The 26,642-nt window shown below is 40.4% G+C and overlaps 1 protein-coding gene across 4 annotated transcripts in view; it reads left to right on the forward strand.

Annotated features, from left to right (window-relative positions):
* The first annotated feature begins 2,743 nt into the window (after positions 1 to 2,743).
* The window catches only part of AHCTF1 (AT-hook containing transcription factor 1), a 79,823-nt gene continuing 55,924 nt past the window's right edge, over positions 2,744 to 26,642 (forward strand). For 2 of the 4 annotated variants that reach the window (XM_032389246.1, XM_032389249.1), the window contains exons 1-5: positions 2,744 to 3,077; positions 5,857 to 5,968; positions 16,094 to 16,218; positions 18,404 to 18,657; positions 22,212 to 22,392. In XM_032389246.1, the coding sequence (XP_032245137.1) occupies positions 16,101 to 16,218; positions 18,404 to 18,657; positions 22,212 to 22,392 (553 nt within the window). In that variant the 5' untranslated portion in view covers positions 2,744 to 3,077; positions 5,857 to 5,968; positions 16,094 to 16,100. Of the gene's footprint in view, positions 3,078 to 3,398; positions 3,504 to 5,856; positions 5,969 to 16,093; positions 16,219 to 18,403; positions 18,658 to 22,211; positions 22,393 to 26,642 lie in introns of those variants that run through there. The other 2 variants (XM_032389247.1, XM_032389248.1) reach the window with 2 other exon arrangements.

The raw sequence follows: 26,642 nt of genomic DNA on the forward strand, positions 1-26,642 counted from the left end.
TGCCAAGCCTATTAAAGGCTGTGAGGTAATACGTAAAAGAAATGTTTGATTTTATTTAATCAGTTTTTCCCCAAACTCATTTGACTAGCAAACCCAGATTTTTTCCCTCATTTAGTACTTATTAACATCTCTTGGAACTAACAAATAATTTGCCATATGCTTAAATGACTGAAAAAGAGGAAAAAGGGTTGAACGAGAGCATGAAAGTGAAAATTCACTTTTCGAATGGAATTTAAATAAACAACTAGCAGTTATGAGGGTAGTGTTAAAAAAAATGTGAGATACAGGGGCGCCTGGGTGGTTCAGTTGGTTAAGCGACTGCCTTCAGCTCAGGTCATGATTCCAGGGTTCTGGGATCGAGCCCCGCATGGGGCTCCCTGCTCGGCCGGAAGCCTGCTTCTCCCTCTCCCATTCCCCCTGCTTGTGTTCCCTCTCATGCTGTCTCTCTCTGTCAATTAAATAAATAAATAAAATCTTAAAAAAAAAAAAGTGAGATATAGTCTGCTCTCAGGTTGACGGGTAATGGGAGGGGGATGGAGGGAGTTGGAGGCAAACAGGGAAACAGACATAAAGTCACAGCATATTTTCAGGGCAAGTTCTTAGTAATGAATGTGGGTTAAAGTTGAAGAGAAGATTTGGGAGAGAAAAGAGGCTTGAGCTGGACCCGAGGGATATTGAGATTCAGACAAGGGGAGAGGCTGGGAGACACTGAAAGGCAGAAATATATTTGGAGGATAGTTCATGTGGGATCATCGAGCACAACAGTCAAGAATTCTTGAGACATTTTTGGTGCAAAAGGTGTTTTATTATAGCGCGGGGACAGGACGTGTGGGCAAAAAGACCTGCACTGTGATTGTGAGGAGTGACTGATCATATAGGGTCTTCTATCCTATGGAGGTGAAGGGGACATTAGGGCTCCAGGAAACTGAGTTTATAGGTTCCTGGAGGTCTATTATTAAGATTGTTTTTCTTGTAAATCATTAAGACATTACAAACTCTAGTGGAGTTTCAAGTCCTATATGACTGTGATCTTTATCAGTTGACCAATTATTTTTCCTTTGCCTTGTTCTTAGGCAGTTATTAGTGCCTGAGGAATATCTGATATATATATATATATTATATCCCATCTTAAGTTGGGGGGTGCGGGTCGTGAGGTTTCAGCTCATGTTTTGCCCTCGGTTTGCCTTTTGCTTTCTCATCAGAGTGAAGAAAGGATCCTCAGAACTACGAAGGGAAATAAAATAGGACAGGTAGGATTGGTCCTGATTATAGATAACCATACAGAAACCATTCTGCTGGTAATGATGAAAGGAAAGAATAAAATCTGATTTAGAAAGTTGATTAATCTGTAATAATAAGTATGAGGAGATAGACTTTTGAATTTTACAACTGGCAGGCCCTTAGAGAAAAGTTAACAGATGTATGTGTAATGAGTCAATCCTCTAATCCAGTCCCCCTTGCTCTAAAGCTAACTGAAGCCCAGAGAGGTCACTTGATTTTCCTAATGTCACACAGCTTTAGGAGCAGGATACCAAAGTTAAGAACTCAAGAAGTTCAGTACTCATGGATTGAGCATAAAATGGTGCCAAAGAAAGTAAGTGTAGGATGGGAAGCTAGGCTACGACATAAATCAGCACATTTGCCAGAGGGATTTGTTTGAAAAGGTCTATTTAAAATAATTAAGACAAACAACCAAAACCCCTTTTAACTCTGCTGCCGCAGCTTAGCCCAGTACCTTTGCAAACAAATATGTTGTTACATTTAGATGTTGCTGTCAATAAAGAAACACAAATTACAGAAAAAAGGAAATTACATTTTAAAAGGTAGCATATCTCAAAAAAACATACGGGAGAGGGTAACAGAAAAGGACAGACTTTCCTGAAAACAGAAGCGGCCTGCTACAATCTTCCCTCTACCTTATGTTAATAATCCTTTTATTTGGTATTTACTATCAGGGACATAATTGACATCTATTTGTTTGAAACGCGTTTGGTGCTGGGACTAGCTTCAAAGATACTAACAACAAATTAAAGAAATTCCTACGGCGACCAAAATGGTAACTGATTCGGGGTAAAACTAGGAAAAAGATTCGACTAGGCGGCGTGACACCGGTGGCCACGAAAGCAAGCGCGGGTATTTAAAAATATGTAAGAGGAAGAAAAACGTTTCCCCAGTAGGCCCACCTTGGGCTCGAAGAGTCGGAGCACAGGGAACGAAAACCACCGAGCGCACACGCGCCTGCCACGGGGACAGTGACCACCCCGTGGCCGCCAGTGGACAAGGTTACACGCTAACGTGGCGTCACTCTCCGGGACCGCCAGGCACGCGGATCCCGGCTGCCGCGGCCAGAGACTACCACCCCGGACTCCGCGCGGATACGCGCGCCCGGCCGCCACAGCGGGGTGGCGCGAAAGGCATCGCGGGACTTGTAGTTTCACCCAGCCCCGCCCCAGCAGCTCTTTGGAGACGGCGAGATTCTGTTTTATGTAAATGACCCGCCGGTGCCAGGCAGGCTTCCCTTCCCTCCCCCCACCTTCTCCTGCGAGAGTTTGAAAATTCCCGCGGAGCCGGCGCCTAGGCCCGAAACACTCGCGAGAACTGAGGTCTCCGAGCCGCGATCTCCTTTCCGGCCGCTGCCCTCCCTCCGCGCCCTCCCTCCGCGCCCCGCCCCTCCGCGCCCCGCCCCTCCCCACCCCTCCCCCGCTTATAAGGCTGGGTCGGTCCGCCCGGGGGAATGCTTAAAGCAGGCTCGGCGCGGTCTGAGTGTGGGAGGCAGAGTCGCGGGAAGGAGGACCCGGAACCGCGGCGCAGGCAGCGGCGGCGTCGGAGTCGCCGATCTGTGCGCCGACCTGCAGCCGGCGGAGGTGCCCCCGGCGCTGCGGGTGTGCGGCGGCCGGCGAGGTCGCGGGCGGAGGCTGGAGGTGTGGCGGCAGCAGCGGCGGCGGCGTGCGCGCCCTGCCTGTGGCGGCCGTGTCTCCCGGGAGATGCTGTGACGGACCCGCGCGGGAGGAGCTCGCGCGCGGCCTTGCGACCCCTGCACTCAGCGGCCGGGGCGGTCAGCCGCCCGCCCTGCGTAGGTAGGGGAAGGGCGGGAGGGGCCGGGCGGGCGCTCGAGGGCGGGTTCGCGCGGCCTGGGCCGCAGGGCCGCGGGCCTCCCCGCGCGGGGCCGGGGACCGGGGGCCGGGGCGCGCGGCGCGGGGGCGGGGGCCGGCGGCAGTGCTCGAGGGGCCGGGCCGGCGGGCGGACGCGGTTGGCGGCGGGGGTGGCGCGCTCAGGGGGGCCCCCGGGTAGAGGATTACATAACCACCGACCGGCGGCACATGGCGGCGGAGAGGCGTTGCGGGATCCGCCTTCCGCGCCGTCGGCCCGGCCCGCACGTCGCGCAGGGCGGCCGGGCCCGCGGCGTGCCCTGGGCGCCGTGCTCCGGGGCGGTGGAGACCTTGGCCGGCCTGGCGCCGGTCTTCCGTCGGCGTGTGCTCCACATGCTCCTGGGCCTGGCTCGGGTGAGTCCGCGCCACGGGAGGGGTCGGGCTCGGGATTGGAGAGTGCGGCGAATTGGTCAGCACGTCTTGGGGTGGTTGTTAATTCGCCTTCCCGGTCCCCCCCCGGAAATTGAGGGCGATCACTTTTGTTACTAGTTGAGTGCTGGGCTGTGGGGGAGGTTAGTTTGTTCTCAGCGCCAAAGAGGCTGTGCTCGCTGTTACCTTTTTCAAATTGGCCGTTTGAGAAGTATTTGGAAGAACCTGGACCCTTTAGGATAAAATATAGACCTCTTGGAAACTTTAAGCTTCAGTTTATTCTCAAAATATCCTAAAGAATCAGTAGATTTTAAGAACCTTTCGTGAGCTTTGACCGACTTGGTCAGAGACCAGGGAATGACAAGCCCAGTTCAAGTTAATGCTGGAGGGATGCTCCAAGTGCGTTAAACGCTATGGGAAGTGTGCATTCTCTTCATAACTGTAATTTTTTATTCTGTTTTTCAGTAACCTATCAAAGTGTCACCAGGTCGCAAAACAGCCAAATTTATTTTAAAATAAAATTTTAAAAGATTGTTCTGTAGCAATTTGGGGATGGACACATCTTGATTTAAGAGGAAATAGAACACTGTTCCTTTCTCTCCTGCTGACCATGAAAATTTTCAGCACCTCCTAAGTTTTGTTCAGAACGAAGTCTAATTCTCCTAGGGTTAGGTCAACAGTCTCCACGATAAGTCTCTTCTGTCCATACTCAGCTACTCACAAATTTATGCTTTGCCTATTCCAGAATCTTCCCCTGCCTGGGCCCATTTTTCTTGAAGATGTACTTTGGTGTTCCTTTGCTCATGGCCTTCAGCCTGGAGCTCCATCCCTGCTTTATTCAAGTTATGAAATTTCAGATCCTCCTCAGCTTAAATGCCATGTTTTCTAGTCATTCTTCCATTTCCTTTTATCCCACATTATTTATACCACTTGTTGTAGCATTTATTTGTGTCTGATATTCTAAGGGTTGATTACGTATCTCCTTCTAGAAGGTAAACTCTTTGAGGTCAGGAAGTGGGTCATCTTCGTGCCCTTGCATTCCCTGCCCAGCACAATGTTTTAAAAGTACTTGGAGATTAATAAATGTTTGAATTAAGTTTGAAAGAGCAGCTACTAAAAGGCTGGAAGTTTCCGAGTCCCCTGACAGTTTACATGTGCATTGTAATTCTTAGTCTTTTTAAGAGTCACAAAAAAAGTAAAAATGCGTACAAAATATCCTGTAGAAATGTTTGCTCAATGTTGTTACAATATAATTATTGAACAACTAGGTGAGGTTTTATTTACTGTGGTGGAATTCAGCTGCTTTCGAGGATGCGTGTAATTTCCCACAGAACTGATTCGTGGTATTCTGTGTTATAAAATCTTTCCTAGTAGTTTTGTGAATTTTGTTTTGCATCTTAGTACTGAGACAATATATATTTAAAAATAAGTTGGACCCAAAACTGGCCAATATTGAGATTTTTCTTTTTAATAGACTTTATTTTTTAGAGCCATTTTAGGCTCACGGCAGAGTTGAGTGGTGGGTACAGAGAGCTCTAGTATACACTTTCCGCGCTCCCACTCATGCATAGCTTCCCCCCATTATCAACATTCCCCACTAGAGAAGAATATTTGTTACAAATGTTGAACCTACATGGACACATCATTATCACCAAAGTCCATAGTTTACATTAGGGTTCAGTCTTGGTGATGTGTATTCTGTGGGTTTGGACAGATGTATAATGATACGTATCTACCATTATAGTATTATCAGAGTACTTTCACTGCCCTAGAAATCCTCTGTGCTCTGCCTAATCATCCCTTGCTTGCTGCTAACCCCTGGCAACCACTGATCTTACTGTCTCCATAGTTTTGCTTTTTCCAGAATTGTCATGTAGGTTGGAATCATGCAGTATGTAACCTTTTCAAATTGGCTATTTTCACTTAGTTATAATTCTAATTCCTCCATGTTCTTTCATGGCTTAATAGTTCATTTCTTTAAAGTTTTTGTTTGTTTGTTTTAAGTAATTTCTATGCCCAATGTCAGGACCCTGAGATCAAGACACATGCTCTACTGTCTGAGCCAGCCAGGGGCCCCTCGCTCATTTCTTTTTAGAGTTGAGTAAGTATTACATTGCCTAGACGCTCTACCATTTATTTAGCCACTCACTTACAGAAGGACATGTTAGTTGTTCACAGATTTTAATAGTTATGAGGAAAAGCTGTGATAAGATCTATGTGCCGTTTTTTGTGTGGACATATTTTCAACTCCTTTGGGTAAACACCAAAGAGTGTGATTGCTGGATTGTATGGTAAGAATATGTTTAGTTCTGAAAGAAACTGCCAAACTATCTTCCAGAGTGGCTGTACCATTTTGGATTCCCACCAGCAGTGAAGGAGAGTTCCTGTTGCTCCACATCCTCACCAGCATTTGGTGGTGTCAGTGTTCCGGATTTGGGCCGTTCTAAAAGGTGTGCAGTGGTGTCTCATTGCTTTGATAATGCATTTCTCTGATGACATATGAAATGGAACTTCTTCTCACGTGTTTATTTGCTATCTGTGTATCCTCTTAGTGTTTGCTAAGATCTTTGGCCATTTTTTAATTGGGTTGTTTGTTTTCTTGTTGGCTTTTAAGAATATTGAGTTTTTAAAAATTGATTTTATTGTTTAACATGTCTATTTCTGTTCCCTATTAGTACTATCTTTGCTGTCCTAATTTACCATGTTTTGGATCTGTTAGTTGCAAGGCATTGTGACTCTGGAATTCACAGGAACAAGACATGATTTTTGCTTTTTAGGAATTAATACTAAAGGGGGGAAGACAGGCAAACACAAGTAACAAGTTTAAAAATAATATTTATGATTGCTAACCTAAAGGTGGAAAGGAGTGAGCTCAGAGATAAGATTAAGTGGGAAAAGATTGGTCTACCCAGGCCACACTGGGAATTTAGTCTTTGATGGATGGGGTTTTGGCAGATAGAGATGAAAGGGGGAACAGCATAAAAGAATTTTAAGTGCTGGGCAGTAACAAACTGATGATGGTTTTGGGAGACAGACTAGAGATAGTTCGGAGCTGCCATTCATTGCCTGCGGCTGAGGATGTTGGTTTTTATATGAGGTAGGGAATCATTGGAGGGTTTTGAGAAGGGAGTGACATAATCCATCTGCTTTATCAAGAAGATGAACAATATTTTTATTTCATTGGCAGCCAGCACAGTGTCCTGCTCTGCCTACCTAGACCTTGAGAAGAAATTGAAACTTTCAGAGGTTGCTGATGTTGGCATGTCATAAAGGCTGGAACTCTACTTAATTTTGTATAAAACTGAGCAGAGCTGCTTAATGTGTATTTGTGAACATACATGTCTATATGAGATGTTCTTTTCAATAGTATAATTTTTCAGAAGTTCTTTTCAGTGTGCTTAAAATGTTAAAATTCATAACTGTAAATTGTGATTTGAAAGGTCTTGAAGCCAATTTTTGCCCTATGGATTCAAAGGCTAACTTGTGAATTTGAAAAACTTTCTCTTTCATTCACTGAGCACTTTTTTAACTCTTTTGTGCCAGGCATCATGATAAGCTAAGAGTTGGAGAGAGAGGTATTCACATTTTCTAGAAGCTTGGGTGTGACACGAAGACAGAGTAGAAAAGTACAACATTACATGTACTAGTAAGTGGTAGAACCTGGACTTAGAGCCATTTTAATTCAAAGTTCGTGCTTTTTCTAGTACTCTGGATGGAACCTGCAATTATTGTTCGACTTGCTGTTTCTCAGACACTAAGAGTTTTGAGAAGTTCTTTTTTCTCTTGAAAAAGGAACAGTTTGCGAACACTGCTCTAATTCTGATGGAACTAAAGGGCTCAATTCCTTTAGTTATGTAGACGCTAAGTCTAATTAACTTGCAGGGCCAAGAAATGAATTATAATTATTATCCTAATCCTAAGAAACAATTGAATAAAGAGGAGAGATGGGGAGATGAACACAGAGGAGCACTTACGAGGAAGCTATGGTTTCAGCATTTCATTTTTGCGCATCAAGCATTTTACCATATGATAAGCATTTAGTATTGGTTGAATGAATTAAGAAATAGACTAAGAATTAATAAACTGATTATCCGTTGAATGTGAGAGGTTAAACAGGATCACTAACGAAGTTAGCAGCTTCAAGGATTCAAAGTTCTAGAGTCTTTAAGTTTAATTTTTAAGTTTCTAAGGATAGCACTAACTTAACATCATTATAATGTTAACCTTTTGTGGAAATACTGGTCACAGGACACTGTGTACCTGGGGTAGCTATAAAGAAGCAACTATTGGGCGTGCTTGGAGGCATGGTGTTGACGTGGCTGCAAACCGTCTTGTTACCGGTCTGAAGTGGAAGGCATCAGCTAGAGCAGAAGCGACAGAGCTTTGGAGATGGATGGCTGCACCCTGGATATACCTGTTCAGAAGTCTTTCTGTGTTGTGGACTTGTGACTGGGCCTAGCAGAGAGAAAATCATGGATCAATTTAGGACAAGTACTTTTCCAGAGAAGTTGGACCACAAGTGTGCCTGAGAACCAGATAGTGGACCCCTTCCCCAGAAGACCAGCACAACCCGCCCCCAACCAAATACACCATGTCTACTGACCACAGAGTGCTGCAAAGCTTCAGCTCCAGTGGAGACGGCATCAGGTCTCTTTTAACAAGCAGACCAGAGCACACCTAGTTAAAACTTGCCACACACTGCCCACTGCAGGCAAGGAGAAACTCTGCAGAGGACTAACCTGAGGGAAAGCACAGTGCACGCAGCATACACCAGGACACTGCCTGAAGTGCCAGGCCCTGGATGGTATATGACCTCTTAAAACCATTACTCTCGGAAAGAAGAAACATAACAGGCCTTCCTAACACACTGAAGACAGAGACTTAGACAAAATGCCAAGATGGAGGAATTGATTCCAAAAGAAAGAACAAGAAAAGGTCACGGCCATGGATCTAATTGAAACAGAAGTAATATGCCTGAGCCAGAATTTAAAGGAACAATCATAAGGATACTAGCTGGGCTTGAGAAAAGCATAGAAGACCCCAGGGAGTCCTTTACCACAGAGATAAAAGACCTAAAAACTTCAGGCCACAATGAAAAATTCAGTAACTGAGACTTGAAATTGACTGGATATAATGACAAGGATGGAAGAAACAGAGGAACGAATAAGTGACATAGAAGATAAAATTATGGAAAATAATGAAGCTGAAAATAACAGGAAAAGAAAAATTTTAGATCATAAATGTAGACTTAGGGAACTTGTGACTCCATAAAGCGTGATAACATTCCTATCATAGGAGTCTCAGAAGAAGAAGAGAGGGCAAAGGGGGCAGACGTTTGAAGAAATTATAGCCGAAAACTTTTCTAATCTGGGGAAGGAAACACATCCAAATCCAGGAGGCACAGAGAACTCTCATCAGAATCAATAAAAGCGGGCCAATGCAAAGGCATATTGTAGTTAAATTTGCAAAATACAAAGAAAAAGTTCTAAAAGCAGCAAGAGAAAAGATGCCTCTAACTTCCAAGAGGAGACATATCAAGTTAGCAGCAGATCTCGCCACAAAAACTTGGTAGGCCAGAAGGGAGTGGCATTGATATGTTCAACCTACTGATTGGGAAAAATAGACAGCCAGGAACACTCTATCCAGCAAGGCTGTCATTCAAAATAGGAGAGAGAAGGAATTTCCCAGACAAAGAAATACTAAAGGAGTTCGTGACCACTGAACCAGCCCTGCAAGAAATATTAAAGGGGACTCTGAGTGGGAAAGACCAAAAGCAACGAAGACTAGAAAGGAGCAGAAAATCTTCAGAAACAGACTTAACAAGTAATACAATGGTATTAAATTCATATCTATCAATAATTACTCTGAATGTAAATGGACTAAATTCTCCAAAGGACATAGGGTGTCAGAATGGATAAAAAAATAAGACCCATGTATATGCTGCCTGCAAGAGACTCATTTTAGACCTAAAGACACCTGCAGATTGAAAGCGAGGGGATGGAGAACCATTTATCATTGCTAATGGACATCAAAAGAAAGCTGGATTAGCCATCCTTATATCAGACAAACTAGATTTTAAACCAAAGACTGTAACAAGAGGTGAAGAAGGGTACTATATCATAATAAAGGGGTCTATCCAACAAGAAAATCTAACAATTGTCAATATTTATGCCCCCAACTTGGGAGTACTCAAATATTTCAAACAATTCATAACAAACATAAAGGAACTCAATGATAAAAATACAGTAATAGATAAAAATACAGTAATAGTAGGGGACTTTAATACCCCACTTACAGCAATGGACAGATCTTCAAAGCAGAAAATCAACAAGGAAACAATGGCTCTGAATGACACTGGACCAGATGGACTTAACAGATATATTCAGAACATGTCATCCTAAAGCAGCAGAATACACATTCTTTTCAGGTGTGCGTGGGACCTTCTCCAGAATAGATCACATGCTAGGTCACAAATCATGCCTCAACAAGTACGAAAAGATTGAAATCAGGGGCGCTTGGCGGGCTCAGTCGGTTAAGCATCCGACTTTTGATCTCAGCTCAGGTCTTGATCTCAGGGTTTTGAGATCAAGCCCTGCGCTGGGCGTGGAGCCTGCTTAAGATTCTCCCTTTCCCTCTGCCCCTCAACCCCCACTTGTGCTCTCTCTCTCTCTCCCTCTCTTTCTCTCTCTCTTCTTAAAAAAAAAAAAAAAATGAGATCATACCATGGGTATTGTCCATCACAATGCTGTTTGTCTTCCCCCCCCCCCTTTTTTTAAAGTAGGCTCCACGCCCAACATGGGGTTTAAACTCACGACCCTGAGATCAAGAGGCACACCGACTGAGCCAGCCAGGCACCTCTCCAATCACAGCACTATGAAACTTGAAGAAAACCACAAGAAAAAAACTGGAGAGACCACAAATACATGGAGGTTAAAGAACATCTTACTAAAGAATGAATGGGTCAGCCAGGAAGTTAAAGAAGAAATAAAAAAAATACGTGGATACAGTGTATACTTGGAACCTCTACACTTGAAAACATAAAAGGGTGGTTTACCCCACAGTCCATACAGCTCTGGGTTCTGTTTCTGATGGGTTAATGCAACAGATATTCATTTGTTGAATTTGTTTTGACATAACGTAACAGTAGTAATAAAATTCTACCCCCTGGTAAATTCAAAATAGCAAATGTTTCACACAACATTCTACTTCCTTTTATTTTAGGAGGTTCTACCCCAGACGTGGGGCTAGAACTCACGACTCCAGAATCAAGAGTCGCATGTTCTAGTGACTGAGCCAGCCAGGCGCCCTTACTTCCTTTTGTTTTAGATTAATTTTGGATTTATAAATTTTACCTTTAAGGTTTTCCCTCAAATTAGGCTGCTCTTTTACAATTTAAAAATTCTTAAATTTTGGAATTTAGTGATTAAGTCAAATGGCTCTGTGCACCCTCCGAGATCATGATTCTTGTCCCTTGAGTTTTCTCTTTCTAGACCATTGAGTACCCCCCGCCCCAAAAGCTTTTTTATTTCCATATGTCAGTTTTCACCTTCAACATCATTATCTTTTGGGGTTAGCCATTGAAGCAGGTTTTTTTTCCCCCTCAAAAAACAGTGTTGTATGCTGCGCTTCTCAGAATGATAGTACCAGGGATACAAAGATGAGGCAGGGTGCCCGAAACTATAGGACAGACATGGTGTCAGTTTTACCTGAAGATTTAAGGTCTCATTAATGCCCAGTACATAGAAGTTGCTTCATAGATTATAGCTTCCTTCTCACCACTCATTTTGGGGTAGGGGATGCTTTCAGATCTTTAATCCATCTATAATTTCCCATTCCTTTTGTGGTTTTTTTTTTAGATTATTTATTTATTTGAGAGAGAGAGAGAGAGAGAGCACATGGGGGGGGGGGTCAGAGGGAGAAGCAGACTCCCTGCCGAGCAGGGAGCCCGATGGGGGACTCGATCCAGGGACTCCAGGATCATGACCTGAGCCAAAGGCAGTCGCTTAACCAACTGAGCCACCCAGGCACCCTATAATTTCCCATTTCTGTATCATACTGAGGAGGAGTTTTTTTTCTTCCCAGCAGGGATGGCTAAATTATCCCAGAACATTATTAAAAGTTCGTAATTTTCCATCTGGTATCATTTTCATAGCGATTTGAAATGTAATTTTTGTCGTAAGTGGAATAGTTCATTCTCTGGTCTCTTGCTGTCATTGATCTATTTCTAAATACTATGTTGATTTTTTTTTTTAAGTCTTCTTAAAGAACCACCTTTTTGTTTTATTATTCTTAACTATGATTTTTCTGTTTTGTTTCATTAAATTCAGTTCTTTTATTTTTTCTGTTGATGGTGGGTTTGTTCCTTTTCTAGTTTCTTAAGGTGGAAGCTTAGGTTACTGATAGGAGATCTTATGGATGTTTAGTGCTCTGAATTTCCCTCTAAGCACTGCTTTAAGCTGTATCACACAAATTTTGATATGTCATGTTTTCATTTTCATTCAGTTCAAAATACTCTTCTTCCTGAAGGAACTTCTTTAACATTCCTTGTACTGCATATCTGCTGGTGACCATCTTTTTCAGCTCTTGTATGTCTGAAAGTTCTTTATTTTGCCTTCATTTTTAAGTGATTTTCACAGGGTATAGAATTCTAGGTTGACACTTTTTTTTTCTTTCATAACTTAAAATATATTCCACTGTCTTCTGGCTTGCATCGTTTTCCACAAGAAGTCTCTTGTCATTCTTGTTCCTCTTTGCAGTATGATACTTCTAAGATTTTCTCTTTGTCCCTTGCATATGCTGTATTTTGTTCCAATTTTAGCATGTGTGCTGCTGAAGCGAGCACAAGTATGATGTATTTTGGTGGTGTTTCTTCATGTTTCTTGTGCTTGAGGTTTATTGGCCTTTTTGATTTGTGGGTTTATAGTTCTATCAAATTTGGAAAATTTTGGCCATTAGTTTTTAAATATTTCTGTCCTTTTTTTTTGGGGAGATTGCTGCCCTATATTAGGGCACTTGATATTGTCCCATACCTCACTGATGCTCTGGTCTTTTCCTTTCTGCCTCAGCCTTTTTTTCTCTTTGTGCTTTGTTTTAGATAGTTTCTACTGTGGGTGTTTAGGTTCAGTAATACTTTTGGTGTCTATGAATCCCATTCAGTATTTCTCATCTCTAGAAGTTTGATTTGGTCTTTTTTGTGTCTTCTGTGTCTTTTCTTAACATGCTTATGCTTTCCTCTATGTTCTTGGACAGAGGGATTATAGCTAGAATAACTGATTTAATGTCCTCATCTAGTAATTCAAACTTCTATGTAATTTCTAGGTTTGTTTTTAATGGTTGTTTTTCCCCCCCTTATTTTGGGTCATATTTTTCACTTGTGCATGCCTGGCAACTTTTGATTGGATGCCAGATACTATGAATGTCACTTTCTTTAATACTGAATATTTTTGCATTCCTTTACATATTCTTAAGCTTTGTTCTGGGGTGCAGCTAAGTTATTTGAAAACAGCTTGATTCTTTTGAGGCTTGCTTTTTCAGACAAGACCAGAATGACCTTTAGAAAAGGGCTAATTTTGGGGCACCTAGGTGGCTCAGTCAGTTAAGCATCTGCCTTCAGCTCAGGTCATGATCCTAGGGTCTTGGGATCGAGCCTTGCATTGGGCTCCCTGCTCAGTGGGGAGTCTGCTTCTCCCTCTGCCTCTCCCTCTGGCTTGTGCTGTCTCTCTCGCTTTCTCTTTCTCTGTCAAATAAATAAGTAAAATCTGTAAGAAAAAAGAAAAGGGCTGATTTTTTTTCCCCCATCACTGAAGCAGTCAATACCTTTCTGAGTACTCTACTCAGTGCCTCATGTGTTATGAGGTTTTTCCATTCTGGAGCTATTCCTGGGCTTGTGTAAGCTTTGGGGATTGTTTCTCCTCTGTTTTTCCAGTGATTCATTCCTTGGCTTCTGGTAGTTTCCTTTCATGCTTACACCGATCATATGAAGGTTCAGGGGACCCCACTGCAGATATCTGGAGCTCTTTTTATATCTCAGACCTTCTATCTGATCACTATTCTACCTGAAGCCTTCTATCTATAATCCTTTAGAACTCCCTTTAAGGGAGAGTTTATCTGTGATAAACTCTGTTTTTGTTTTTTTCTAAAAACATGTTTCATATTTAAGGATAATTCCAGTGATATATAATTATATGTTGACAGCAATTTTTACTTAGAATTTTGAAGATATTCCAAACCTCTAGCTTCCACTGTTCTTGTTGAGAAGTCATTTCTTTTTATTTATTCTACTTAGGATTCACTGTTCTTCCTGATTCCAGAGAATTGGTATGACTACGGATCTGGGAAATGCCTTTTAGAATATTGATTCTTTTTTTTTTTTAATAGATTTTATTTCTTTGTCAGAGTGCACACAAGCAGGGGGAGCGGCAGACAGAGGGAGAAGCAAGCTCCCTGCTGAGCAAGGACTTGATGCGGGACTTGATCCTAGAATGCTGGGATCATGACCTGAGCCGAAGGCAGACACTTAACAGACTGAGCCACCCAGGCATCCCTAGAATATTGCTTCTTCCTTACTATTTAGTGTTATATTTTGAGGGATTCTGAATAAACATGTTAGATTTTTTCCCTCTCTTGCCTATAACTTTTTTTTTTTAAGATTTTATTTTTAAGTAATCTTACACCCAATGTGGGGCGTGAACTCACAACCCTGAGATCAAGAGTCAGATGATGACTGAGCCAGCCAGGCACCCCTCTTGCCTGTAACTTTCAACTACTTATTTCTTTGTCTCTCTGTCCTGCATCCTGGAAGAGTTTTGGTGTTCTCTTTCTCTTTCTAGTATGCAGTATTACCTATTTTTTGAGTTTGTTTTTGTTGACTCTAAGTAGGTACAAGAGAACTATTTGTTGAGACAAAAGAGTATTTGTAAGTTATAAAGAATCATGGTGCAGTGAATACCTGTCTACTCAACATCAAGTTTTAGAAAAAGAACATTACCATTACCTTGGAGTCCTTCTGTATTCCTCTCCATTCCAGCCCCTTTCCTTCTTCTCAAAGTAACTACTATTATGGTTTTTGTGTTTATTGTTTCCTTGTTTTATTCATAGTTTTGCTACATATGTTTGTGTTTTTAAATATTTTCTTAGTTTCACAGCCTTTTAAACTTTATGTAAATGTAACCATTCTGCAGGTATTTTTTGCTCCTTTTATTATTTAGTATTATACTCTGACATTTGTCCATACTGTTGGATATGCTGCAATTCTCATTACTCCATTGAGGTCTTTTCCCCATTGAGTTCTAAATTTTACTTATTTTTCATTCCAGAAGTTCTGTTATTTTTTTTTAAATCTACTTGACCATTTTTCATTATAATTTTTAAGGTTTCTTCCTCATTAGCAAGCTAAATCTTTGATTTATTTACCATATTAAACGTATTTTCTGTTCTCTGATCATTTTCAATATCTGAAATCTTTGATAGATTGATTCTGCTGGCTGTTGATCATAGTATTCTTGTTACAGTTTGTTATTTTGACTGTGAGTCATTAACTCTTTGTGATTCCAGAGAATATTTGGTGGTGTCTGTGGGTTATGTGGAGCATAACCAACCTGGGAATAATTTATAAAACATTCTTCCCTGAGTGTTGTCAGATAACATAGCTTGAATTGTGGCCACCAATTTGTATGAAGGGAAGTATTCTTTTTCTGAGTAGACACTTCCAGTCATGGCCAAAACGGGCAGCATTATTGCTCCCTGTCCTGCACAATGGGTGTTTCACTGATTTTTATGCTGATGGTATAGCCTTATGGAGTTGAATGGCATGGGGAGGAGGCCCGTCTTAGCTTGCCTTGGCTCTGTTAGTCCTTAGCTTTTTCTTCTGCCTCTGTGGATCTCAAGAGTCTCAAGACAAAATCAAGAGTCACAGCACTAGATTTGGTAGCCAACCCTTGAGGCCAAAGCCAGCTTAGAGGTTTCCAAAATTCCTGCTGTCTCTTCATGTTTGGCTTTATCAGTTCATTCAAAAAAGTTTTTTAACCATCATTTTTGGTTGTTTACAATAGGAGAGTCATTCCAGGAATTTAATCTTCTATATATTGGAAGTGAAAGATAAATTTCAATTTTTTTTTTCCTCTATCCATTTAAAGACACATCCCTCCCTTAGCTATTCCGGAGGTTACTGTGTGTTTGGACATTTTTTATGGGCTTTCTCCCCTTTTACTGTGGCAGTAATTTTTCTAAAATGCATCAGTTCTCCCTGTTTGTGTGTGAAGAGTTCTTTGAGAGTGGGTCAGGCAATAAGATTAATTGCATTGAACCAGTTTTCAAACAAGCTAGGGAATCATGTATATCCTTAGGACATCTGGCTTAATAAATTTACACTCTCCTAAAGCTGTTGGGAAATATATTTTTAGGTGGGAATACCTCAGACCCAGAAGCACATAAAACGGGCTTTATAGTCAGATTTTAGTTTTAGCTTATTTACTTTTGTGTGGTGGTTTTTTCTTTTTTTCTTCTGGCTAGAGATAATCAAGTATATTATAGTACAAAGATATCATAATAATGTTATCTTTTAAAAATACTTACAGTGAAAGTATGCGAGGCTTAACAGCAAAAGTGACTAGTGGTCTTCTGCCCTTGCCAGAAGTGAGTCTTCAGGCCCTGGAAGATGAAGTCACAGTGGAATCTGTGCTTCATGGAAAGATTGCTGCAGGTACAGTAATGTTGCTGAAAACTTACTGATCCGATTGATTTGTAAGCTAGTAATGAGCATGTATTGTAATTTCCTTTAGTGTGGGAGAAAAAAAGAATAGTTATAGTGGTCTTATATAACTATAAAAAATCTACAACTACTTATATAATAACATCTCTATACTCTCGAACACATTTTCAGTGAATCTTGGGGTGGTTATTGTTCATTTTTCCTTATTAAAAATACTGTATACTTTGTATCTTTTAGTGTTGGATATTTATATTTAGGAAGTAGAAATAATACACAGCTGTTCCTTTTTTAAGAGAGAGAGTGAGTGCGCGGGCATGCACCAGCCAAGGGGCGGGGGAGGGAGGAGCAGAGAGAGAGGGAGAGAGAGAGTCTCAAGCAGGCTCTACACCCAGTGCAGAGCCAGATGCAGGACTCCATCTCACGACCCTGAGATCTTGACTGAGCCGAAATCAAGAGTTGGACGCTCGACCAGCTGAGCCACCCAGGTGCCTCTGTTATTTCTTTATAATCAGTAAGTTTTATTGGTGAGGAGTTTGGATTAGAACCTAAATAGTCATTATGAGTAGAAAAATCTGATTGTAGGGCCCTGGGTAATACAAAATATTCAGAAAGTCTTGTTTCTTAATTCCACTAATGTGAACAAGATTTTAATATATAGTTTGATTATATAATGCAGCAGAAAACCATACCAGAGTAGCCATTAAATTGTGGATTTCAGTCAAGTGAAAGATCTTACAGGACACTTCTGAAAATGAATTCACAGTCATCCGTCCTAGCAGGTAGACAGCAAAACTTACCAGTCATTTAAGTAGTAACAGTGCTTAGGCAGGCACTGTAACAACTTTTCATTGAGGTATTAGACCCTCATTGTTCTGTGTGGCTAAGAATCAAATATCCCAGTTACACAGATAGCAAGTGGTGAAAGTGATCTTTGAATCCGGCTTGTTTGGGGTCTCCTTTGTGCCGTGCTATTTCCTTAAACTAGGTAGCCTCCCTTAGCTACAACGAGGTATAGCCAACTGTGTACTTAGATGAATGGTAGACATCACAAATTGAAAAGTTACCACCATTCATCTAGCCGCTCAAGGGAAAGTTCGAGTATGTTCTTGATCCTGGTTTTACTTACCTCCCCACATCTTATTCATCAATAAGCAAATCCTTTTAGTCCTGTTCTAAGATGACTCTCCGGTCAATCCACTTCTGTTTATTCACAGCCACTGACCAGGCAGAGGGTATTCTCTCCCCATGTGGATCCTGTGCTCCCCCTTATTGTCCATTTTCTGCTTAGCAGCTAGAGTAATATATAACAACATAAATCAGATTGCTTAAAAACCTCTAGTTACTTTATATTTTGTACATAATAAAATCCAGACATGACTACTAAGGGGTCAAGAAGTGCTTCTGGTATTTCCTATTGTTATACTAGTTATGTCTTCTCAGTTAGAGTTTGAACTCTTCGGGAATAGAATCATGTGTTCCATTTTATGAGCCCCAGAGCACCTGGTTTAATTGTTGAGGTATGACACAGTGTAAGTGTGAATTTTGGAGTTAGACTTGTGATGCACTTCTGGTTCTGGTATCTGTAGCCATACATTTATTTTTTTTAAGATTTTACTTATTTATTAGAGCACGAGCAGGGTGGGTGGAAGAGGCAGAGGGAGAAGCAGACTCCCTGTGGAGCAGGGAGCCTGATGTGGGGCTCGATCCCAGGACCCTGAGATCATGACCTGAGCTGAAGGCAGACGCTTAACAAACTGAGCCACCCAGGTACCCCTGTAGCCGTTCCATCTGTGAGCAAGTTATTTAACTGTATGAAAGTTAACTAAACTTACCTCTCTGTTGTCTTTGTTGAGGTGTGACAAGGAATAAATGAGATAATCTGTTTTATAGCATATATAAAGGCACCCCATAGCATGCATAGTGACTTTACCGAATGGTTACTTTAGTATTGAGGTCACAGTTGTTCAATATATTTCACTAATTTGGACCACTCTGTTCTATAAATGCTTAGATTTCCCTTTGGAGATAATACATAAAGTTATATATGTAATGAGCTATGTATTATATATGTAAAAGATCTAACTTGTATTTAGTTAGGTGGTGTACATACAGTATTAAAGTAAGCAACATTTTTGCTTTTTTTCTTTTTTTTCCGTTTTTCTTTCCTTTCTTCTAGGGAGAAGAGGACTTGCTTGCCTGGCTTGTGGTCAACATCTGGAGGTAGTGCACTCTCTAACAGGAGAGCGGTTGTCTGCATATAGATTCAGTGCAGTCAATCAACAGCCTCCTGTGATCCTGGCGATGAAGGAATTCTCTTGGCAGAAGAGAGTTGGATTGTTAATTGGATTAGAAGAAGCGGAAGGGAGTGTTCTCTGTCTTTATGACCTTGGCGTGTCCAGAGTGGTTAAAGCAGTTGTTCTTCCTGGAAGGGTAGGTACTGGTTAAGGCCTGTGAGCTGCAGCTTTCAGAGCCGAGCCCCCCTGCTGAGGACACAGGTGTGTTCACTTTGTGAACGTTCAGTGAGCTGCACATTCATAATTCATTTACTTTTATGACATTGTGTTAGTTGTCATTAAAAGTTCAAGATCAAAAAGAGGTTCAAGGTAGTATATTATCAAAAGAACCTAACACTTAAAATAGAACTTTCTTATTCTTGGTTACAGAATTGCAGAGTGAAAGTAGGGATGACATCAAGTGTTCTAATATTCTTTTATATGAAAAGTATCATCTGAGTCTTGTTATCTTCAGTTGTGTTTTTCGAGGTTACTGAAAGTTTGTATTAGAATATTATGTTCATTAGTATGGCATTTTTTTGTTTGTTTTTCTTTTTTAATTTGAGACTGTAGCCTTGGAGCACTATGGAAAATATGTCTTCACTGTTGTTTAAGTTTTGAATAATATTTAAATAGCAGATTCATTTCTAATCACCATTTATTAATTCTAATATATGTATGCCTTCCATATGCCAAACATCTTAACCAGTAGTAAAGTATAGAAGTACTTTGAATTCAGGTTGTTTCTTCAGTAGGTTTATTCCTGCTCTTTCATATGCTAGGAAAAAGTATGTCCTTAACAAATATACGCACACATATAAATACAAAATGATATAAGAGTAGAATTCTCTCTGTACATAGTATGGAAAAAATATGTAGCAAATATATAATAGCATATAAACAATATACAGTATAGACAATGTATAAAAATATATAACATACAGACAAATGTAGGCATGCATATAAATGTTCTGTTGTGGTCATAGAATAGCATTTTTAAAGTTAAGAGGGAGATAAATGTCAAAATACTATGTTTTTGCCATTTACAGAAGCTGACTCAGTGGGCAAATATAGGGGTCTGAAGTGGTTTATAGCCTGGTTATCTTAATCTTGCCAATGCAGATTTTAAAGGCAGAATTAATTTAGCAGTTTATTGAGTGCTTACTCTAGATCAAACTATGTGCTAGATTTTGGAGATGAGTAGATAAGTAGAACTTGGTCCACACTGTTAAAAGCTGGTAATCTAGTGGGAGAAGACAGGTCATAAGTTTACAGCATAAATATAATGAGTATTTTGGTAAACTCAAGCACATGGAACATGGAAACGAAACAGGTGGATAATTTCTATTCATAGAGGTTGGACGTTTCAGGCAAAGAGACCAGCATGTAAAAAGTCGTAGTATTTAGAACATTTGGGAACTGACCTTATTTGGAATGGCTGTGGGAGAGGGGAAAGCGGAGGTGGGGTCTAGAAGTGCTGAGCGTTCAGATAGTAAATGGCCTTGTTTGCAGTTTGTGGCCACTGCCTGAAGTCTCTGGTGAAATCATTTTAAGTTTAAAGCAGAACTCTATAGTGTAAAAAGCTCGTTGGATTGGAGTAGTTCGGGCAGATAATGATGGTGAGCCAAACCAGGGAAATGACTCTGGAAACGGAGAGGATGGGGCAGATTCAGAGTATACTCAGGAGGTGACATGGGTAGGACCTGTTCATCATTTGGTTAAGAGTAAATGAAAAGGAACAAGACTTTTATTTTTTTTATTTTTTAAAGATTTTTATTTATTTGAGGGAGAGAGAGAGAGCACGCGCGTGCACACATGAGCAGGAGGGAGGGGCAGAGGGAGAGGGAGAAGCAGACTCCCTGGCTGAGCATGGAGCCCAACTTGGGGCTCCATCCCAGGACCCCAAGATCATGACCTGAGCTGAAGGCAAACTGTTTTGTTTTTTTTTTTTTTAAGATCTTATTTATTTGACACAGAGAGACACAGCGAGAGAGGGAACACAAGCAAGGGGAGTGGGAGAGAGAAGCAGGCTTCCAGCCGAGCAGGGAGCCTGATGTGGGGCTCAGTCCCAGGATCCTGGGATCATGACCTGAGCCGAAGGCAGACGCTTAACGAGTGAGCCACCCAGGCGCCCCAGAACAAGAGTTCTAGATAAGTTCCTGGTTGCTCAGTTGTGTGGATGGCTGGCATCCCATGGAAGAGGGAGAAGGGAAAGATTAAGAGAGTAGTGATAGATAACCTTCCATACAAGTTTGGTTAACTAGTTGTTTTTTGGCTAGGGCACAGTATCCCCTGTTAAATTTGTTTGCTTTTAACTGCCTTACTAATTAAGGTACCATTATCAATTAATTCAGAGTATTTGTATGGGGAATGCAAACAGAGTTCTTAATTCCTATCTGAGGGAATTGAAGAGACGGTGCTCTAGTATTTATAGACATTATTGCCATAATTTAGAAAAGGAAGACAGTCCATGAAATTACAGCTTTCAGAATTAGAAACACTGTAGAATGTTTTGTGTAGCAATGAAATATAGACAGAGCCAGGCTTTAGTCTGTGATAATAAATTACAGCCCGAAACAAACTTTACTTGTATTAATGCATAAACCATTGATAATAAATTTACTCCTTTCTAGGACTCATCAGTATCATAGTAGAAGTCACTAAGTACTTAATTATCATATATCATACTTAATTCTTGTGAATTAATAGGAAACAGAAGGAAAGCTGAGTATAAAATACAGACTATTTATTTAGGTACAGACATTTAAAATTTGACTCATGAGAGGAAGAGGCAAAAACACAACTGTAATGTAGCTATAGTATGATATTTTTTAATTTTAATTTTTATTTTTTAAAAAAAATTTTAGAGAGAGAGAGGGAATACAAGCAGGGGGAGTGGGAGAGGGAGAAGCAGGCTTCCTGCGGAGCAGGGAGCCTGATGCGGGGCTCGATCCCAGGACCTGGGACCATGACCTGAGCCGAAGGCAGACGCCCAACGACTGAGCCACCCAGGCACCCCTACAGTATGATTTTTTAAAAATAATTTAAGTTCTTGTTAAATGTCAGTGATCCAGTCACTGCCGAAGCTTAGTGTGAAGTCCATTGTAATATGGCCCTTTTATTAAAGAAGGTTAGACCTCTTCAGGCTAAGGCATAAGCAAGACTTTTATTTTAAAGAGTAAACAGTAAATTTTTTTTGAATGATTTATTTTCACTCTTCCTTAGGAAGAGAGGCTATCTAATCATGGAGTAGCTGGTTGAGAACTTAAGAGAAAAATCTAGATTTGAGTTTTACACTTAATGTCTGTGTGACTTGAATAACCACAGCTAAACTTTCTAAGTTTCAGGGTGGTTTCATTTTTGAACAGGTAGAATTATATATGATCCAATATCCAGGGTTATCGTGAACATTACATGAACCAATTAGCACAAGGCCTGGCATATAGTAAGCTTTCAATAAACATCAATTATTTCAGCGGCATGAAATAATTATATATTGAAATAATGGTGTCATTTCTATTTTATTTGAAGATTTCATTATGTTATTCAGATTCACAAGTATCAAATGCAAATTTATAATTCTCTAATAGAAAATGTTTAAATCCATGGTAACTAATAACCTGCTTTAACGTCCAAATTTGTTTATTGTGTTTTTTAATTGTATTTTCTCACTTTGTATAAGAAAAACAAATGCTGTATTCTGCTTTCTAGGTGACCGCGATTGAACCCATAATTAGTCATGGAGGAGCCAGTGCCGGCACTCAGCATTTGCACCCAAGCCTCCGATGGCTTTTTGGAGTCGCTGCAGTGGTGACCGATGTTGGACAGATCCTTCTTATTGACCTGTGTTTGGATGACATGTCATGCAGTCAGAATGAATTAGAGGCCTCAGGTAATTGTTTCAAACCCAAAACTGAGCACCTGAATACTCTGATGCAATGGATTGGGTTTTTTTCCCTAAATATTGAAAAATTTTTATCTAGAAGCTTCTCTTCATGTGTCTTTGTTTCTTTTATTGTTTGGACTTATTGTATTATTGTTTTGGGCACTGGATACTTTTTGCATGAGTTATTCTATTTTATTGATGAGTTATTCATATACTTAAAGTAGGTATTGACAGAAATGGAGATTTTGATTTGTTTTTCCATATACACTTGAAAAATAGCTGTTATTAAGTATATGCCAGAAGAAGGGCTGACGGTATAAAATCTTGATCTTTATCAGACAGTAAAAAACTGTCCAGCTGTGTAGGATCTAACAGTGTTTTTGGCACACTAGTTATGTGCCTACGGTAAGGCCAAGTTAGAAATAAGGTAGTGTAATAGGAAATAAAATAGTAATCGAAGGTTTTCTTCCACAAAATAACATCCTAAGATAGAACTAATACTTACTCATATTTTTACAAAGTGAGGAGAATTTTCTTCCTTTAACACTAATAACTTAATGCTTATAAGTCTTCTCATCAAATGCTTTCCGTTCTTTGACTTTTATTTATGGGACATTTAAATGATTGATTTATACAGGGAGGAGAACTAACCTAAAAATCTTAAAAAATGTATGTGTTAAAGTTTCAGGAAAGGACCATTTGATCTTGAAGACCTTCTTAATAGTTAAAGCAGTCCTGTACTATTAGGGCAGATCGGTTTCTCTGTGGATCAGCTAAGAAACAAATAATTATTTTATCCCAATTTATAATGAGCATAACTAATAAAAATTGTCAGTGCATAGTAAAACTAATTAAAACTGCAAGTAGTAAAAATTGTATTTAACCAGAAATTTAAGAACCAAATCAGATTTCTGAGCAAAATTTTAAATCTGTAAAATACGACTTGAAAGAACTTGATTTGGCAGAAATAATGGCCACATGGACACTTAAGAAAAAAAAAAAGAAGAAAAATTCTCACAGTGATAGAAACTTTATCTTAAAATCTGATATGTACAAAGATCTGACTGATTAACCCTGGGTAAAGTTTAAAAGAAAAGAATTGACTAGCAGAAATAACAGTAATTAAAAATGTATTTATAGAATATTAGAAGTGCTTGAACTGCTCTTTATAGAAAATTGATAGAGGACTTCAGTAGTCTTTTTTTTTTTTTTTTAAAGATTTTATTTATTTATTTGAGAGAGAGAATGAGATAGAGCATGAGAGGGGGGAGGGTCAGAGGGAGAAGCAGACTCCCTGCTCAGCAGGGAACCCCATGCGGGACTCGATCCAGGGACTCCAGGATCATGACCTGAGCCGAAGGCAGTCGACTGCTTAACCAACCGAGCCACCCAGGCACCCGAAGACTTCAGTAGTCTTGATGGAATTTTGTTCCAGAGTTTTGTAGACAGTATCATTCTACATGTAAGGCTAATTAAGATGCTTGTATTCATAATTAAAACTCTCTTCAGGGGCGCCTGGGTGGCTCACTCGTTAAGCGTCTGCCTTCGGCTCAGGTCATGATCTCAGGGTCCTGGGATCGAGCTCCGCATTGGGCTCCCTGCTCGGCTGGAAGCCTGCTTCTCCCTCTTCCACTCCCCCTGCTTGTGTTCCCTCTCTCGCTGTGTCTCTCTCTGTCAAATAAATAAAATCTTAAAAATAAACAAACCTCTCTTCAGACCAAAATAGTGGAGTTAAAACATCCTTTATTTCAGAGATCAGCAATCAGTAGTTGAATTCAGCACAAGGATGATTTTATAATGGAACTCTTTGGATTGTGATCAGAGATCAGAATCCTTTCTCAGTTATAAGATTTACAAAGCCATTGAATAAAAAATTGGGGTTTAATGCAAAAGTTTTTGTTTACAAAAGTAATTTATGATTACAGCTATTTGGACTTTGCTGTAATACACGTAACATAGAAAGTGAAGTTCCGGGGCACCTGGGTGGCTCAGTCAGTTAAGCGTCTGCCTTTGGCTCAGGTCATGATCCCAGCGTCCTGGGATTGAGTCCCACATTGGGCTCCCTGCTCAGTGTTTCTCCTCCCTCTGCCCCTCCCACGCTTGTGCATGCGTGCTCTCACTCTAATAAATAAAGAAAATATTTTTTTTTAAAAAAAGTGAAATTCTTAATATTTATCGTACTATATACTGTTTTACAACTTTTCTAAACCTAATGGTATTGTATATCTTTCCACATCAATACAGATAGAGCCTACCTTACTCTCTTGAATAAGTGTACGTTATTCCATTGTATGAAGTACTTATTTTGGCAAAGTTTAATCCTTGCTCTTCTTTGGAAAAATAATCAGAAGCAGAAGGGATTAGGAGAGTAATTGTTCAAGTACAATATATGATTTTTCCCTTCTTCATAACAGAATCTGCCCTTGCTCGTGGTTATATCAATATATGGGCCTGAGTATTTTTCCTTTTATTGAAGATTTCAGAGATCTTCAAGTAGACAGAAGAATGTAAGAACTCCCACATATCCGTCACCTAAATTGTTTTCAGAACTCACCATATGTGCATCTTTTTTCTTTCTTTTCCCTCTTCCTCCTTTTGCCTCTGCATTAATTTAAAGCAAATATTGGCTGTCCTGTATAATCGTAATGCCATTACCAGTCCTAACTATAATAATAATTCCTTGGTATAGTCTAATAACTGGTCCGTAATCCAATGGCTCTAGAGCATCTTTTTGCATTTGTATTGTTTGAATCCGGATCTGAACAAGGTCCACACATGACATTTGAGTTGTCTCCTGTCTCCTTGAATGTAGAGCAGACCTCCCTCTAACTTCTCCTTTCCTATTTATTTTTAGTTCTACTGACTTGTTGGAGAAGTTAGTTTATCTGATAGAAAGCCCCACATTTCGGAATTAGTGGAGTGTTTTCATGTGGTGTCATTTACATTTTGTATTTTCTGCAAATATAAGTTAGCTCTGATGAGGTTCAAATGTGACATTTGGCAAGGACACTTCCAGAAGTGCTGGATATTTCCTACTGTATCACATCGGGAGGACATGATGTCTTGTTTCACCTTTAGTGATCAGTGGGTCCAGATGATGACACTGCAGTCCTTCCTTGTTAAAGTTTCCCATCTGCCTTTGTACCAATGATTCTCAGCCAGGGGTGACGTTTGCCTTCTAGGGGATCTTTGATAATGTCCTGGGGACATTTTTGGTTGTTGTTCCTGGAGGGAGATGGTGCTACTGCCATCTAATAGACAGGCCTGGGGATGCAGTTCACCATCCTGCAGTGCATAGGACTGTTCCCCTCGGCAAAGATTTATCTGACCCAGTGTCCGTGGAGCCAAGCTTGAAAAACCCAATTTAAATTAATTGTTTCATCCATTGAGATTGTTACCTTAAATCTCCTGATTCAGTAGGGGATACAAAAATGATGATTTTAGGGCGCCTGGGTGGCTCAGTTTGTTAAGCGACTGCCTTCGGCTCAGGTCATGATCCTGGAGTCCCTGGATCGAGTCCCGCATCGGGCTCCCTGCTCGGTAGGGAGCCTGCTTCTCTCTCTGACCCTCCCCCCTCTCATGTGCTCTCTCTCTCTCTCTCATTCTCTGTCTCAAATAAATAAATAAAAATCTTTAAAAAAAAAAAAAAATGATGATTTTAAAATTCTGTTTAAAATTCCAATTCTAAAGAAGAATTTTCTCATTATAACTAGGGCTATTTGTTTACCCTGAAATACAGTTTGTACAGAAGAGGCAGGATGAATGCTTACTATTTTTTTAAGTACTAATTTTCAGAGTAAGGAGCTGGTACCCAGTTACTTAAAATGGTTCAGTAAGGTGTTTTGTTGGTGAGGACAGGAACTCAGGAGGTTTTGCATACTTCATGTGTTTCATTCATTTACTTTCATAATTGTTTACTGATGTTCAAAAGAAATTTTTTTTTTAAACTCATGAGTACCCCTTCATGTAGTCTCACAGATCCCCTTTAGACTTTGATAGTTTCCTAGATTTCTGGCACAAGATGTCCTAGGCTCGTCTTAACATATTTTCTGCCCCAGGCCTGGAACCAGCCATTTCTCCAAGGGGAATATTTAGGTTCTTAGTTCTAAATTTGAATAAAGAAACCCATCAGCTTTTTGTTTAAAAAAAAAAAAGAGGGGTGCTGGGTGGCTCAGTTGGTTTAGTGTCTGCCTTCGGCTCAGGTCACGATCCCAGAGTCCTGGGATCGAGCCCCGCACCGGGCTCCCTGCTCAGCC

This window comes from Phoca vitulina, unplaced genomic scaffold, assembly GCF_004348235.1.
Source record: "Phoca vitulina isolate PV1807 unplaced genomic scaffold, GSC_HSeal_1.0 scaffold54, whole genome shotgun sequence".
NCBI classification, from domain to species: domain Eukaryota; kingdom Metazoa; phylum Chordata; class Mammalia; order Carnivora; family Phocidae; genus Phoca; species Phoca vitulina.